At 40.3% G+C, this 17,722-nt stretch overlaps 1 protein-coding gene across 1 annotated transcript; it reads right to left on the bottom strand.

Moving 5' to 3' along the window:
• Nucleotides 1-15,811: 15,811 nt before the first annotated feature.
• Nucleotides 15,812-17,450, bottom strand: LOC147452010 (pyridoxal reductase, chloroplastic-like). The gene has a single exon (XM_086517847.1). The coding sequence runs from the start codon at nt 17,338-17,340 to the stop codon at nt 16,177-16,179; it is 1,164 nt and encodes a 387-aa protein (XP_086373973.1). The 5' UTR covers nt 17,341-17,450; the 3' UTR covers nt 15,812-16,176.
• Nucleotides 17,451-17,722: the final 272 nt, after the last annotated feature.

Here is a 17,722-nt window from a genome sequence, read left to right as displayed (position 1 = left end):
ATGGCTAGCTTAATTCAAAATTTCAACATGAACAAATAATCCATGTGAGTCGCGAAGATATTGGAAATGTGGAGAAAGCACCAGAGGGCAGGACTGAAATCTTTGCCCAAACACACTCTTAAGGAGGCTCCACATGGAGATAGATCAGAGCATAGGATCAAGACAACAACTCCACCAAAAATCACACTTACCAAGAAAGATGATAGCAAGGAATCCGTACCAAAAACCACCACAGAAACAACACAAATTGCTTCCCAAGGACCAACCATTGTTGAATCAATGTCTAGTATGGCCAAGGAAGCATTGATATCCAAGCTAGCTGAAGATCTAAACAAGGAAATCATGCAGATAACTCTCAAATACAAGAGAGAAGAAGAGAACAATGCCGACCTCATCCTAGCAGTGATCAGCATATAACAAGAGATGGAAAAAGCAAGGAGTGAAAACAAAGAGTTGGTCAAGACCAACACTCTTTTAGTAGAAGATCTTCAAAGAAGGGATGTGCAGTTAGAACATGTCAACGGAGAGTTGGCAAAGTACAAGGAGATGTATAAGAAAGAAAGGATGGCCAAGCAAGTGCAAGAGGGTATAGCTCAGAGTGGTAAACTTTCCCTGGACCAGGAAAAGAGAAGGAATATCAACAAGCCCATCAAAGTGCCAGAGAGTCAGCAGCACTTTCTCAGAAGCAACAAATATCAAAAGGTGAGATAGATGATCAGAACAGACAGCTAGAGGCATTCGCAGAAGATCCCTTGCTCATCCCAACAAGTAGTTCTGAAGAGACTCACATTTACAAGAAGAATATCACAAAATTGCAACAGGCACTAGAGGTTTCTCAAACAACTAGAATCACATTAGAAGAGTCTCTACACACAAGGAGCAAGACCATGACAGAAGAAGATAAAGAAAAAGAAAAAAGCATTGAGATGTTTATGGAGGTGGAGGATTTAAGAAAGCAAGTATCAACAATAGAATAATTCCAGAACTTTCCTCCTAGAGAGAAAGGATCCTTGGAAGTAGGGCCTGATTTTGAGAACATAGGAGAAGAGACAGAGCAAGAAGACAAGCAGTTTGAATGCCTGGTAGATGTGAATACTTCAGCTAAACCCCACAAATCACCTCAAGAGTACTCGCATCTACTGGAGGAACATTGGGGAGTGACTAGGGAAGTTGTGGCTAGAAACCTCCGCTACAAGCATCACTTATTGAAATTAGATTTACTAAAATACATTACTCCAAAGCAGGTACGAGAGGAGGTTCTCAAGTTAGAACTTCCCTATCCACTACTGAAATGGCTGACAATAAAAAAGAAGAAAGAGTTGCTATCAACAATTCTATCAGATGTTGAAGGAAGTTACAAGGAGGATGATCTTTCAGAATGGACCTCAGAATAGATTAAAGAAGCCAGACCGGATTGGAGAGTGAAATTCATGGGGGAGAACAAGCAGGAAATCAGAGTAAACTCTTTTGCTCCAACCCACCTTCAAATTGACCCAATATACTGTCTAATCATCAAAAGAAGAAGGTGGGCTAACTTCTAGCAACTGCTTGTCTCTCATCCCACATGGCTAAACTACCCAGTCTTCCCTGAACCATGAGAGGAACCTTCACTTGATTACATGAGGAAGTCCATCAAGTATATGATCAGCCTAGTTCAAGGAAAGCCAGATATAGCATGCAAGATGATAGTGAAGATCTGCTACATGGTCTTCGCATGTATTAACACTTTCAAAAATACAAAGGCCACCAAAGTATAATGGACTTTATTCTTGGAGGGCTACAAAGGACTGATATTCTTTGCATTTGAATGTTGCCTTTAGTAGTTGATCTGTCTCTGTTCCAGTGTCCCTATGAGTCGCCTGAATTTTTCTCTTCCCTTGCCTTAATCTCCATCTTTGTTGCTAGCTCTCTGAAAGGATTATTGTTGAGAGTGCTCTGATACGTGATATGCCGAGCTCGTAAATCTTTGGTCATGGGACTAAAGACTGAGGAGCCGACTTCAAAGAATCCTGATGAATGCCTCCTCAAAGGTTTGCATGTAGTGTGAGGGCAAAAACATGACTCTCGCATACAATCCCATGATGATGTTTTTGCTGAGAATTTTTGTTTCCATATTCCAGCATAGTCCTCTTGTGCCTTCCATAAATACCTACCAAGGATTCTCCATTGGTTCTATAAGATTGAATGCCGTTATGCACGCGATTAGCATCTGACATGCAAGATTGGGTATTTCCTTCATCATATTGATGACTCCTTTGAGCGTGTGAAGCATAAACTTTTCTACGGGGGGAAGGTTATTGTCGGGCTTGGTTATGACTGGGTAGTTTAGAACTATTGGTCTCCTACTTTGCCATGAATAAAAGCTTTCCTAGGATCGCCATCTGTTGATGGGACAATAGGTTGGGTCAATCCGGAGATGCTGTGGAGCATTTATTAATAGTTTTCATCGGTTGGGTATTTCTCAAACCATTTCCTTCGCCAGGTTGGTGGATTCTTGATGATCATCTGTACCTATATAGTAGTGACAGGAACATCCTTGTAATCTCCTTTTTGGTTTGGCTCAAGGGCAGGTAGCATTTTCTTTTCCATAAGAGATACTCCTGTCTCATTAGTGGGAGTGCGATCATTTCATGCCCAAGATTTTTCACCACTTCGTCAGGGTGATCATGAGAAGGGCAGCTAACTCCAACACCTTGAGCTCGTATTGCAAATACTCTCTGTGTGAAGGGTCTTTGACTTATGAGATCCACCATTGAATTTCATCTTTTGCAGTGTCAAAGATCGTCATCATGGCTGGATCTTTAAATTCGTGCATTGTGGTTTTTGTGCTTGTACCTGGCATATCTAAATGGTGAGCTTCAAATGTGAACTGTCCCAGCCCTTCTATTTGTGTGACTTCTACATGGACTTGCTTCATCTGTGTTGCCTTGTGAGCAATCAATTCTTCCTTTGCCTTTGCCAAATTCTTTCTTAGTTCTTCAATCTCTTCATCTTCAACTTTTTGCAAAACTCTGTGCCTTGTTGTCGTGATTTTCCTGTCGGATTGCTCTTGAGCAAGGACATTCTTTAGATCCTGGAGTTATTTTGTCAGCGAGGTTGGTTTAGCTGACGTGCTTGTTTAACTTGGCATTTCTTGCAAGCTTAAAAGTTGTGTAAGATTCTTGATGACCACTGCATAAGACTCTTGTAGCTTCTCATTCTGTTCCTTCTCTTTGGCTAGCTCTTCTTCTTGTCTCTGTTGCTTGACGTGCAGATTTGTGTTGGATTCATTTAATGCTTGGACTTCTTTGTAGTAATACTATGTAGCATTTTCTTGTTCTCTCTGTAATTCTGACTGAAGTTGTAGTTGTACTTTCTAAAACTCCTCGATTTTGGTTTGTAGTTTCAGTGTGTTTTCGGCTGCTTTTGTTGCCTCCTTCTTTGTGTCCACTAGCTCTAATTCACGCAGGTTGTAGAGTGCTCTTTGGCATTGAAACTGGAGCTTGATCTGGTCTAAATGTGCGTCAATGTCAAAGGACCTGATCATTTGTGCTCCTTCATCTACTACAGCCTGTGAATGAGGTGACCTTTTCTTTTTTTTACTTCTTCGTCCTTGGTTAGAAGTACCAGCCTCTTTAGTAATTTTCTCTTCTGTTATCTGTACTTCATGAGCAGCCAAAATTGTAGTGATCTTTGGCAGTGTTGTCTCTTCTTCTTGAACTGTCTGCTTTGGTGACATCACTTTGTGTGTCGTTCGTTCAAGATGGTCCATGGTGTTTTCTCTTCTTTGTATCTCCACCTCCGAAGGTAACTTGTCCTCTTTCGGTGATGGAAAGTTTACTTCTTGATGTCGAGGTTGTCTAGATCATCTTCCTCTTCTTGGACTTTTGCTTTGTTATTGTTGTCTTTTTGGTAGATTCGTCGGATGATTCAAGATCATCGATGCGTGGACGTTTTGCGTCCTCTCTTTCTCTTTGTTCCATTTTGCGTTTAAGTTCTTTTTGAATCGTTGCCACATTTCTCTGGCAATGTTCAGATTCTCTGCTACCTCTTTTCTTTTACGTTGTTTGATTCTCTCCAAAGCTTCAATCTTTCTGTGTTGTAGAGGCACATATTCCTCATCTTCTCTTTCATCATGTGCCTCTGTTCCAAGACTTCTCAGTTTGTCATGATTTTGTTTATGAAGTATTTCCCTCTGTGCTTGTGCTTGTGCTTGTGCTTGTGCTTGTGCTTGTGCTTGTGCTTGTGCTTGTGCTTGTGCTTGTGCTTCTTCCATCGTCCTTTGTGCTTGTGTGATGGGGATTGCCTTTGCCACCTGGGTTGGCCTCTTGTTTAGTCTTGTGTGTCTAATTGCAAATTCAGTTTCTTGTCCCTCATCCGAAGATTGATACTCGGAGGGAGTTTCTTTGTCCTTTGACTTAGCTTCTTTCGCGATGTTCGGCGTATCTGATTCTGTCTCTTCGCTATCGGTGTCGTGTTTCCTTGAGCTTTGTCTTGTTTGCTTGATCTCTAGTTGTGGCCTCGTAGATGGTCCTGCTACTGGCTTCACTGCTCTCTTTAATTTGTGGATTAGATCCAGTTGTGCTTCAATAGTTGGTAGTTGATCAATCATGTCTAATGTCTCATAAGCAATTCTGGTCAGCATTGGTCTAGCATTCATATATGACTTGCTCTTTTGGCTTCCCTTGATGTTTTCTTCCACTCCCTTTGTGCTTTTCTACGGGGCATCTTGAGGCCAATTTCAGGTTGAAAATAGGGTTAAGCAATGACCAAAATCTATCGGAAAGTTGAAAAAACGTAGACTTTGACCATAAAAAGAAAAATGGGATAACTTTGTCAAAACTACCCCAAATTTGACTAAATTTCACCAGTGCATCTAAGATTACTATAGTGACAAATGCATGAGGTCACATATGAAATCTAGCTCTGAGGTACATCCATCGCGATCCATGTTGGGAAACATTTTGAAGATCTGATGATACCATCTAGTAGGGCTCATCAAGGTGATTCCTTGGTCCAAAAATTTTAACATTTGGAGCACTAGTTAGGAACTTAGGTCTATTCTTGGTAATTTTCTTCAAACTTAGAGAATTTGGGCATTTTGGTTTGCATTTTGGGATCCAAATGAATTGATACTTTATGGCTAGGCTTTGTGTGATGTTCTAAGACAAATGATGGGATGTTGGAATGGTATTGGTGCAACCTTTTGCACACATGCTCCTACAGGTATTCCTAGCACACTGGTGAAATTTCTTCAAATTTGGACTTGTTTTTTTGTGTTTATTTAATTTTCCAAATTATGGTCATGTTTGTCGCGTCTTGACCATATTTGTTTTTTTGGATCTACTTTTGAGCACTTACCTTCATTGTGATATCTGATGGTTCATCGACTCCGGATGATTTATGCGTGAAAACCACTGTTTTGCCCAACTCCTCGACAAATTTCATCAGTTTTTTAATTCACCTGAAGTGGGAAATTTATGCAAGCAATTTGCACAACTTTGTAGGTATCCCTTTGCTTTGCTTTGCCCCTTATTAGACCTTTAGTGTTGCTTCTTGTTGATCCTTGGATCTTACCCACTTCCGGACTCCCTTTATTTTTGGGCTTCTTTTGAATAAATTCGTTGGAAGTTCCAAATGTTGCTCTGGTTCGTGGGTTAGCTTCATGTTCCCATACCAGCCCTATTCCATAGTGTTTTTTTTGGAAATACGAACATTTTATCCTTGATTAAATAAAAAATGACCCTTTGCAGACTGAAAGTACCAAATCATTAGGTTTTAATGATAGATAAGATTAGGATTTAGGAAGAGATAAGGGCATAGAGAGACATGTGGATAGAGTAGATAGAGAGGGTGTAGACAGATAGAGTACATGGAGAGTGTAGAATTTGCAATCATCAAGAATGCCAAATGGACGCTAGCAAGCACAGAGAAAATATCCCAACGAGGTAGAGAAGTAAATCCTATATGCAATCCACCAAAGGGGAGATCCAAAAAGATAAAATGTGCAACCCATGATACGGTCGTTCCCCGCGATTGTATGGTGTACTACTAGAGCGCACTCAAGACAAATGATCGTGAGTTGGAAAAAATGAATGATTGTGGACACCCACTCTAAGTCCCAAGCAATGGTGGTATAATCCCCAACATTGGCAATGCATCAAGTGTTAACAAGAACCACTCAATAACACATAGGATATAATCCCTAAAAATGGCAATGCATCAAGATAAGGCATGGCCGTCGACGTGCATTACTATAGCATGACAATAAGACTAATTTTGGAAACCTCTCCATCCTGCAAGTGTACCTCTTTGAACCGATGCCTTGCAGCATAGCCTATCCTCACACAAGGGCCTTGCAGGCCTTAGGTGGGTCTCTCTCTCTCTCTCTCTCTCTCTCTCTCTCTCTCTCTCTCTCTCTCTCTCTCTCTCTCTCTCTCTCTCTCTCTCTCTCTCTCTCTCTCTCTCTCTATCTATATATATATATATATATATATAGTGCATGCCACCAATAAGTAATGCACGAAAAAAATAGAGGCGTCATAAGAGACAAACATCATACCGTTTTCTAACATGTGACAAATAGAGAGAAGCTTGGATTCTGCCAAGTGGTCAAAGCATATAAGTGCAAAGGGGTTGAAGGCCTTTCTGGATCTCAAGTTAAGATGTAGGTATTCTTTCATTCAGAGTGTTCTTTTCCTTGGGCAACTTAGAGGCAAGGAGCACCCACATGTGTTCAAACTTGTTAGAGACCAAACATGATACCACGCATGCATTTATTGGCTACAAGGAGAAAATTATCTTGTATGAGATAGTTGGCACAAACATGGCAATGCTACAAAGTGTCAAATACGATGTTTATCTTAAAAGGTGTTAGGTCTGCTACTAGTACTGGAATTAATGATCTTGCACAGAGGTTCTTGAGTCAACCATCAATTGCATCAGCTATCATATCACTGGTTGATTTGACTCACTCTTCAATGTCAAAGATGAGTATGCAAATCCTTGAGATGAATAGAGCTCCCTCATGAGAGAAGAGTATTAAAAAAAAGGTACCAATATTTTTTGATGTGGACTATGTGCTTTAATAATACAATCAGACCAAGATATGTGACTTTATGCGGGCCAACAATAAGGATGTTCATCTGAGCCATCCAAATTGGATGACCCAGATGAGCATCTTTATTTTTGAGAATCCAAGTAGCAACAATATACGCGGTAATACATGCAATAATATACTAGGTAATATACATGATAATATATGAGGTAATATACACGATAATAGTCGCAGATATATTTTTTCGTCTATTGCATCATATATTGCTAAAAGACCACTAGTGCGTGCTTTTTTGCCGCTATTATTGCTCACACAAAATTTTCTCTTTCTATTTTTCTTTGTGAACATGTGGCAATGCTAGCAGTTTCTGGACTTTTCCTCTTATAATGAGCGCCCCTCTTGCTTTGGGATGCTAGTGGGTCCATTTGTGCAACTTGTCCAACTTAGGAAAGTTGTGGGTATCCTACTTTATCTTTTAACTTTCAACTAACCACAAGGTAGCTCAATGTAAGCGATTACCATAATTGAAATTAATATGCCATTCACTTTGGAAAGTAAGGGCGATTCTCAATGCAAGTCGGTACACAGTTCATGTTTATCTTTTTCACCTTTGCCTTTGGTATTGTAGATACACTTCTATGATATATGGAATTTTGCAAATCAACATCGATGGCAAAAAGACACTACAAAGGGAGGCACATTTGTGTACACATTGGAGAGAGAGAGAGAGAGAGAGAGAGAGAGAGAGAGATTGAACGGCTAATCAAACTAAACAGGCTTTGGTCAGATCCATTCTTGCTTGCCTATATGTAAAAGAAGTGTGAAGTAAAATATGAGAACTTATGATATCATTTTTATCTTTCTTCCTTTGTATTTTCTTTTAATTTTCTTTTAAATACAATGTAGATATACTCTTGGCCCATGTTAAGATTTCCCTTCAAAATATTACACCTAAGCTTTTCATGGTTACAACACAAAGAGCATTCTCTCAGTTGATAATCATTCTAAAAATTATTTATTGATTTTCTTTTTCCAAAAAATTTGTAGATATCCTCTATGGCTGTGTGGTTAGGACAACTTACTTAAAAATTCCATGTTGCAGATTGAGTTCTATCAATTTATATTGATAGAGCTGGCAAGTTTTCATGAATTACTTACTTCAATTGGTTCTTTTCGCTCAATTTCTTCGTCGCTGAAAAAATCTTGCTTGATATTTGGAACTCCTCCTTTTGCGATAGGTGTGGTATTTATCGGAGAGAGTTAGTCATCAGGAGAGTAGCAGATTGAAAGGAGCAAACAACAAGGTAGTAGTTTAGATTTTGAGCAGAATGACTCTGAGCGATGCTCAAAATCACAGAGGTCGTGTCCATTGCGGGGTTCGAGATCTAGGGACTCGATATACACCACCTCCATGGCGACTAGACAAAGCAAGGGTATCCATCCACTTTTTGATCATCGCACGAGGCCTTCCAATACGCTTGATTACTTTCCACACTGTAAGAAATATAAATAGAAGACAATGTATGATTGTTTAAATCAAAGTGGTTTTTAACAATCAATTACGTTTTGCACGTGATGTATTATTGTCACACTTGGATGTGGATATGGTAGAAATTGGGGTTGTTGGATGGTTCTCGTATATCTTGTAGTCCTAATAAATGTAGACCCCACCTGTGGCGGATGCTTCAAGACCCAAAATAATCCTCAATTGATTCTATGATGCTTGAGTATCTATTTTATACTATCCCTATCTCTCCTATGCATGATATCCATGACACGCATGATCATCCATAAGCATGATACATGGGCCATGTGATGCCTTACATAATAAGTCAATGGATACTAAACCTCACTTGGAATTGTATGAATCAGAGCCACATTCTAGCACTCATCACGAGCCCACAAGTAGAATTCCTCTTTCCACATCACACATGATCTCATCTAGCATCTCTCCCTAGCTTTATAAGAGCAATATTGTATGCACTTCTAGTATATACTAAGCGTTTTTTTTGTGTACAACGTTCTCTCTCTCTCTCTCTCTCTCTCTCTCTCTCTCTCTCTCTCTCTCTCTCTCTCTCTCTCTCTCTCTCTCTCTCTCTCTCTCTCTCTCTCTCTCTCTCTCTCTCTCTCTCTCTCTCTCTCTCTCCATGGACTCCTGCTGTTGATATCATCCTCCATAGCTTCTCGATTCCTACAACTAGTATCAGAGTAAAAGCTCTTGAGCATCTCCTAGTATTGCTGATACTTAATCATATGTAGTTATCTCTAAATCTCAAAAATCTATAAAAGCTATTGATGTGTAAAACCTGTTGTCAACACACCCTATTGCAACTTGCTTGCTTGCGGAGTGTGGACAGAGAGCTTCAAAGAGATCGGTTTCAGCATGGATAGGGATCCTGCTCTTGAAACTTTGAACACAAGAGTAGTGAGGTTGTTCCATCTAGATTGTGCAGTGGAAGCAAAGTTCTATCTCGGATGCAATGGAAGCAAAGTTCAATTGAAAATGCTTTCCAAAAATCATGGTCTGAAGTAGGGAAGACAAGGAGACTCCGACATTGTGTTGTGAACTTGGACATGACAATAAGTACTGCTACATCACCTAGTGCTGCCTCACTATTCCTCGAAACACCGAGTGGGCAATTTCTTGCAAAGTTGTTGCAAAATAGTCCTCACCTTGTGCGTGCGACAGTAGAAGTGAAGTTCAAAATGTTGGCAGTAGCAAATTAGCGCCATCCAGCGCAAAGAGCATTGAATTGGGGCTGACTTTAAACACACACACATAATTGGTACGATATGACTGCCTCAAGAAAATCAGGTCCCTTCGATGCAATGAGCACATGAAGTAGACCCAAATTATAGCTTCACCTTCAATGAAAACACAGCATAACCTATCACAATGAACGGACGATGTCTGCTCATTTTGCTCCTGCTCATCATTTTTTTAGTTTAACAGAGATTAAGTGTTTTACGTTTTCCTTTCTAATAAGAACTAGTTCTCAAAGCTCCATAATTCAATTTTCTCTACTTCTAATAATGGCTTTTTGACACTTCCGAAGTATGTGTTGAATCTCACTACAAGGGGAGGAGAAGAAGAGATGGCAAGTTCAAGTAGTCACTACCACATAAATATTCAATGGCATGAAGACCAAGGAGAGGCAACACCAACAGGAAGAGAAGCGTGAAGCAAAAGATTACCATGAAGATGAAGAAGAGAAAGAATCAATGAGTCAGTCAACGGCAATGATGAAGAATGACGGCACCATGAAGACTCAACTAAAATTCCCTACACAACATCAACAATGACACAAATGTAAATGAATAAATCATATGAATGGTTGTACTTTCAAGATTAGTTGAACCTAGGCGTGATAAATGGTCACCTTGTGAACCTAAGATGGTGAATCACTTTGAACCACCTAGATGTATCAGTGGACCATTCCAAAACCTAGATGAATCAAAATCCTATGTACACCCTGACTAGGTTTAAGGGGAGGATTGTTGGGACATAACCCTAGCCATGGGTACTATCCCTATCTCTCCTATGCATGATATCCATGACACTCATGATCATCCATAGGCATAATCACAAGGTCCATGCGATCCCTTACATAATAAGTCAATAGATAATAAACCTCACTAGGAAATGCATGAATCAGAGACACATTCTAGCACTCATCACAAGCCCACAAGGAGGATTCCTCTTTTCATATCACACATGACCTCATCTAGCATCTCTCCTTAGCTTTATATGAGCAATATTGTATGAATTTCTATTACATACTAAGCTATTGTTTTCTGTGCATAGCGTGCTCTCTCTCGCTCTCTCTCTCTCTCTCTCTCTCTCTCTCTCTCTCTCTCTCTCTCTCTCTCTCTCTCTCTCTCTCTCTCTCTCTCTCTCTCTCCCTCCCCATGGCCTCCTGCTGTCAATGTCATCCTCCATAGCTTCTTGATTCCTACACATCCCCATGAGGCCATGGTGTCGTCTATTCCATCCCTATGTCCATCTATAGTGCTTGGTTGTCCATATCACTCTTTCCCTTGTTATCCATGGGGTCTCCACCAGCACTTGGCACATAGCACATCCACCACCAAAACCATGAGATAAAATTTATATTGTCTACCTGATATAAATTCATTTTGTATGTCATGTAGAATCAAACTTTGTATTCGTTGTCGTCATCGTATTTAAAAGTTTGCAAAGGATTGCTGTTTATTTTATGATAAGTGAGATTAATGTATATATCATATGTTTAATAATCTATGTTTATATATAATTTAACCAATGATGCTTAATTTTGAAGTGGCACCCTATTTAATATCATATTTTATTCAAAAACTAGAAGTGGTGGTGTGAATGGACTTAAAAAGTGAAGTGACCTTGGGCTTTCTATAAAAGAGCAAAAAATTACATGTTTCATTTATTTTCAGTTTCTCTCTCTCTACTTATTTACAAGGTTCTCTTTTAATCTTCTTGTGTTCACATTCACCATATTAAGGAGTAACCGAGGACAACTCGTTGAGCGTACAAGCCACTTGACGTGAGCATGTTTCTCGTCGTGGTGATCGCTCATGTTGACCCCATCAACAACGTGCATGCTAATTATATTCTAGATATCGTGCATGTTATGGGTAACTTATGTGAAACACAAAGTGAATGCAACAACATAGAGACTTTCTGTGCAAGCAATGAAACCACCAACTCCCTATTCAATGCCATGTATGAGCTAGATGGTAATGCAAAACTCAACTGAAGAGGATGCCGAGCAAATTGTCACTATTGTCCACAATGCAGTTATGAACTAGGGAGATCTTGGATATCATACCCCACGTGAGTGTGGAGTCTTCGAAATGTATAGGGAAGCCTGGGTATAAGTGTGAATGACATACTTTGTTGGAGCCAACAATGAAAACGAAGAGAATAATGAAAATGATCACGATATGACACTAGCGACGACAACCAAAACTAGATTTTGTCACTATAAGATAGTGTTAGAACAATAAGCTCGTGAACCTTGTAGCCATCTGGCATTATTGTAATGTTTTGATTCACTCAATGTTTATCCTTTTGCGATTCTTTTCTCGATTAAAATGTTTATTTTAAAACATTTTAATATCACTATATGGGTATGTTTCACCCATCTCAATTTTCAGCGAATGTTGCTCATGCATTTTGACATATATTGAAGGCTCTTAATGTTATTTTCAACAAGAAGTGTCATTTACTATAAAATCTTATATGTTTTGCATATTGAATAGTATTCGACTTGGACAAAAAGAATCTTTAAAATCTGCTCACTAGATTCCAAAAAAGCGCTCTCCATGAAATGCTTACCAAAAAAACATGTCCCTTCCTTACCCATTGGTCATGCCCAATTTGAGTGAAGAGGGGTCTTACCCTATGAGAAGAGCACAAGGTCTACCTCTTTTACAAGAGAATCAATGCAAAATCATTACCATGGATATTAATTTATGCGTATATATAAAAAGGAAGGATTGAGGCACATTACTAGCCTGCATACCAAATGGATCAAAACCGAGAGAATAAGAGACCTTGTTGATCCTCCACATAGGAAATCCACAACCTCCACATAAGAATAAAAGCGTACAAATCAACGTGGGTAGCGCAAAGCTCTAACGAAGAAAAGCTTTGGGAAGGATGTAGAGACCATAGGTGTGTAGTTTTCCTCAGCGGGCTTATGCTAATTCACGACACGTCGGGAAAATGGGAGTACAAACTACTTGCTTTTGCAATAGAGGCGATAATGACTCATCAAACGATATTGGGTTCATGATACCTTCATCACAACAATTTTGTGGAGTAGAAGGCTACATCTTTAACCTCCAATTTGCCACCAATTGTGCAATATGGGTCAACCAACGAGAAGGTATTTATCTTTTTACTTTGTAGGAGAACATGTAGGACCACCTTTGAATTTAGATAATCAAGGGTTTTGTTAACCTAATTACTTGTTAAAAGCAACTAATACCAACCATTAGGAGCTTGAGAGATGCACTAACTAATCTAGATAGAGAGGCTCTAGGATTTGTGAAATTAAGCGACACTAATCCCCATAAGGCTTTGATACCAATTGTTGACGGTTTATGACAAAAAGATGAGGATTGCATTCATAGTGTTGATGACATAGCCTTAAACACACTTAATTGGATACTCTAGAAACTACTGAGACTCAGCAAAGATGATGACACAATCATAACTTGATTAATTGATAAGCTTGATACAACGCTTTCGTACAACATGTGTAAATATGATACTTTATACAAGAGAGTTGAAGTAGCTACAGTTCCCTATGCTTACCCATACAAGATGCCAAAAAATACGTGGAGGTAAAGACTCCATGTCACAAAGGGTGCACACCTCACGAATGACATATATAACAATTTACAAACAAAAGAAACAAAGAGTTCTCTTTGTAACAAACAAAGTGCTTGAGTATACGAAAAGAGAATACCCAAGCAAGAAGCAATGAGATTAAAAAGGTTATCTATCAATGCTAAAATTTGCTTACAACACTACCAAGCATGTGACTACAAGGTTTAATCCCTTCATGCTAATGTATGGTTTTTAACCTATGTCACTAGCCACAATGGGGTTGGCAATGAAAACCCTTTGGACAAGGCAAGGACTTTAAACAGTTATATGGATAAGTTGAAGATTAATCACCAAATATTTGTCAAGCACAAGATAGATGCAAAATATATGTTGACAAGAAGCATTATCAGGTCACTTATCAAGAAAGGTGATTAGAGTTTTGTGAGGATTCAAAAAAGTTTTTAAAAATAAAATGAAAATCGGATGGCTGTCTCCAAGGTATTGTTTTCCATTCAAAATATTCAGCAAGTAGTATGAATGGCCTACAATCTGGAGCTTCCACCGATTTGCTCGTGCATCTTATAATTCAATACTTGCATCAAAATGACCAAGGAATTTAGTCAGCTTCATTGATTCTTCCAGTTTATTGCATGAGCTTTTGACTTCCCATGGATTGCAAACATGATGCCATGGATTTCCGTGAATTGCAAACATGGCATCATGCTTATCGGCAAGCATTAGTCAAGTGGAGAAGCAAACTTAAAGAAGGTGCTACGTCCAGCCTTAAATAAGGAGCTGCTTAGGAAAGCATTCGTGTTCTTAAGAAGTACTCCTCCTCAGTATCAAGAATGAAAACTCTAGGGGGAAGTATTGTAAGGACAAGGGTCCCAGACAGCAGGGCTCCAATGACCAGAGCCAAGGCTCTATAGATAATGCGCCTTGAGTAGCAAGGGTTGTGTGTAGACCTACATAAGTGAGTTTGAACCCACTTTAGCCCATACTTGGCAACACAATAAGTGTCAAGATCCCTTCCTATCTTTAGTCTTCACTAGCAACTTGCACCAACCATCCGAATTTCAAACACTCCCGAGGGTTTCTTCCATAGCTCTTCGGCGGTAGGCCTGTGGTCAGTGCTTATATAAGTTGCCAAATCAATAACATGACATCCCCCATTGAAACACAGCCTTAGATTGAATAAACCCCTAAACCTTCCATTTATGTTGTGTGGCTCTTCTACAAATCAAACCACCCGAATGGCATTAGTCTGTGGTCATGCCTCCCATCGTTCTCGACCTGATCTTAGTCTTGCCCAAGAACTTCACCCTTACTGGGGTAATTTTCCTTCTGAACCCAAGCAGTATTCTCTCATCAAATAATTCATCAACAACAGAAAAAAAATCTTCTGCAAAAACAGACCAGATGTGTTCCTATTTCTGGCCACACTCATCTTCATCACTTCATGCCTCAAAGAGCCTCGTCACCTTGTCTAGCGACAAAAATACCTCTTCTAATCAATACCACTGAGGGGGGGTCATCAGGAGGATCTCTCACAGGCGTCTTGATCCCAGAGTGAGATCTTAAGGAGAGGCCATGCAGAACTTCGTTGCCAGATGCAAACTCCACGTTCCATAAGGAAGTGAGACTCTTTGGAATATTGAGTGTTTGAATACTTTGGCTTCCAATGATGAGCTTTACATAAGGATTAGAGCTTCTCGTCGCACCGTTCACTGCTAGCCCCCTTGCCTTCACCACCCTCACATACAAGCACAAGTTTCTCCACCACATCATAGGTGCATATTTTTTTGCCATGAATGCCACCGAGGGGGAGAATCATATCTTTCAAGAATTACTAGCTGGAACAGCCCAAGTGAAGGCATGATTATCTCTGCAAACTTCTGACCCAAGTGTAAATCTTGGACCTCAGTAACCTTCACTCTGAAATACCCAAATTTAGAAGTGAGGTAAAGCTTAAATTAATTGTGTGCAAAACCCCCTGCATCGGAAGCCCATGCCTCAGAGAAAGCTTCATCAGCTTGTGTACCAGGGAAGCAGAGAGCATGACATCTCCCTCCACTTTGCCTTGCCCTCGGACCTCTTCTAGTCTATCACTCAACTGCCATATCAGTAGGGTTCAAAACTTCAAATTTAAAGTTTCATTCCAGACAGGATTGAGCTACTTAGCTTTGATTTGTATGGATTGACACCGTCTTTCAAAATTGACCTGCACATACCAACTTTTGTTGAGCCTTGTCCATTTTTTGGCGTAAGATTGCACCCCTCCGTCATGCTTGAACTTCTCCAGGCCTGTTCACGTTGCACATTATTTTCTGTCTTTTGTTTTCCACATAGCATATCGTCTAAAACAGTCTTGGACAATCAAGGTAGAGCTGAACTAAAATTCACATAAAGCAACAAATCTGCAGTCCAAAAAAGTTCCAAACAAAGAAAAAAGATGGCGTTTCCGTCATAGTTAGTTGTAGACAAAAGCAAGGCAATTACCTGATACAATACATAGCCTTTAACTCTTGACCACCATGACAACCAAAACAACAGTCAATGAGCTCAGAACATACAAGCATCCAAGAGACTAAAATAGACAAGCGGACAAAGTCTCACTCTATGGATGTAATGTTCCACCATGAGGATGCCTAGAGTATTCATGTGTCAAAATGAACTCTTCTCAATGAGGCTCAGAATGACCTTTTCTGTTGCAGTGATACATGCATTCCTCATCACCAGCCATAGGTACAACACTAAATGCCATTCATACACAGAAAGCCAGTGAGTCTGAACCCTTGAAGCCGTGGCATCAAAAGACGTTCCTTTCCAACTCATAGCAGTCTCCTTTTGGGCCTTTGCTCTCTTGTAAAATCTCATTTATCTGACCCAGGTCAGTTTCGTCTAAAGAGATTGAAAAGGCTTTGAGATTATCCTCATAATGATCCCCACTAGTCATCCCAACTATGGGATAGAAAGGGCCCTGTTGGATGACCCATCGAAGAGAAATTGTTGCAATGCAAACACCTTTTCTGTTGGCAACATCAGATAATACGCCAAGCAACTTTCGCCAATACTTTTCTCCGCCTGCCTCTTTCAATATTCTTGAATACATTCGTAAGCTGGATGTTTTAAGCACCAGTTGCCTCGACAAGTACCTGTTTGTAAGTACACCCCCCGTGAGAGAACCATAAGCAAAAAGCTTGATATCTCTCGCTTGACAATAAGGGAGCATTTGCCCAAGTGGTCTTCTATCAAGAAGAGAACATTGGACTTGATTCGATACAACAGGTACCCCTGCATCCACGATCTTGGCAAGAGCTTCTGTGCTCATGTTGGTTGTGCCTATGCTAGTAATAAGCCCCTTTTCTCTCAATTCAGTAAGAGCAAGGGCTACATCAAGCATTCCTTTCATGGAATAATCCCACCAATGAAGCTGAACAAGGTCTAGCTTCGAGACACCGATCGCATTCAAGGACTTGTGCACACTTCTTTCGACATAGGCATAGTTGGGTTTGTTGCTGAAGACATTAGGGACAAATTTAGTAAAGATGTGTACGCGCGGAAGGTTTGGATTGTTCTCTTTCATGTTCTGCCAATTGGCGAGGAACTTACCGCATGTGCCCTCGCTGGGGCCATATATGTCGGCGGTGTCGAAAGTCGAGAAACCTGCACGTGCATATAGTTCCATAGCATCTGTGAAGTCGCGCTCGTAGATGTACCCATGGCCGCCTGCGAGAGAGTAGCACCCACATATATAGGGAGAGAACTCTGTGGGTGAGCTGTCATTGAAGCGGACGCGGCCGCCTGCTGGTGGAGTCCAGGTAGGTGCAGAGGTCGATGATGGTGATGAGGATGAAGCGCGTACGCAGAGAGGCGGGGAGCAGGAGGCGGGTGGGGAAATGGGAGCCCTGGGTGCGACAGTGGTATTGTTGGGCTGACTCGCAGCGTAGGGCGAGGGCATGCAAAGGGCCATTTCTAACAGAGGCGTCGCGCGCGGGACAGCACTAGCAGCTCCTCAGGTAGAAATGCCTGCGGCAGGGCACGGCTTGCTAAACCCGACGTGGGAGATAACGTTCCCAGCAAAGTCTCCATAAGTTTATATTTACTAACTAGGTGAGGAAAAGGGAGGGGGACGAGAGAGACATGAAAATGAAGCGATATAATATATATATATATATATATATATATATATATATATATATATAAAGAGAGAGAGAGAGAGAGAGAGAGAGAGAGAGAGAGATTTCACCAAAACATTTGATTTTTTACTGGATAGTGTGTTTGGAGTAGTGATCAACGTGTTTCAGAGGTGTACTTCACACAAAACCACAAGAACAATTATGTGTTTTGTTAAG

The sequence above is a fragment of the Adiantum capillus-veneris genome, chromosome 8 (assembly GCF_014529385.1).
Source record: "Adiantum capillus-veneris isolate H3 chromosome 8, ASM1452938v2, whole genome shotgun sequence".
In the NCBI taxonomy this organism is placed as follows: Eukaryota; Viridiplantae; Streptophyta; class Polypodiopsida; order Polypodiales; family Pteridaceae; genus Adiantum; species Adiantum capillus-veneris.
Note: the sequence above shows the minus strand (reverse complement) of the source record. Positions and strands in the feature narration are given on the sequence as shown.

What these genes read in the sequence shown, in the direction of transcription:
- LOC147452010 (XM_086517847.1), bottom strand. Translation starts at nt 17,340, where the DNA reads ATGGCCCTTTGCATGCCCTCGCCCTACGCTGCGAGTCAGCCCAACAAT.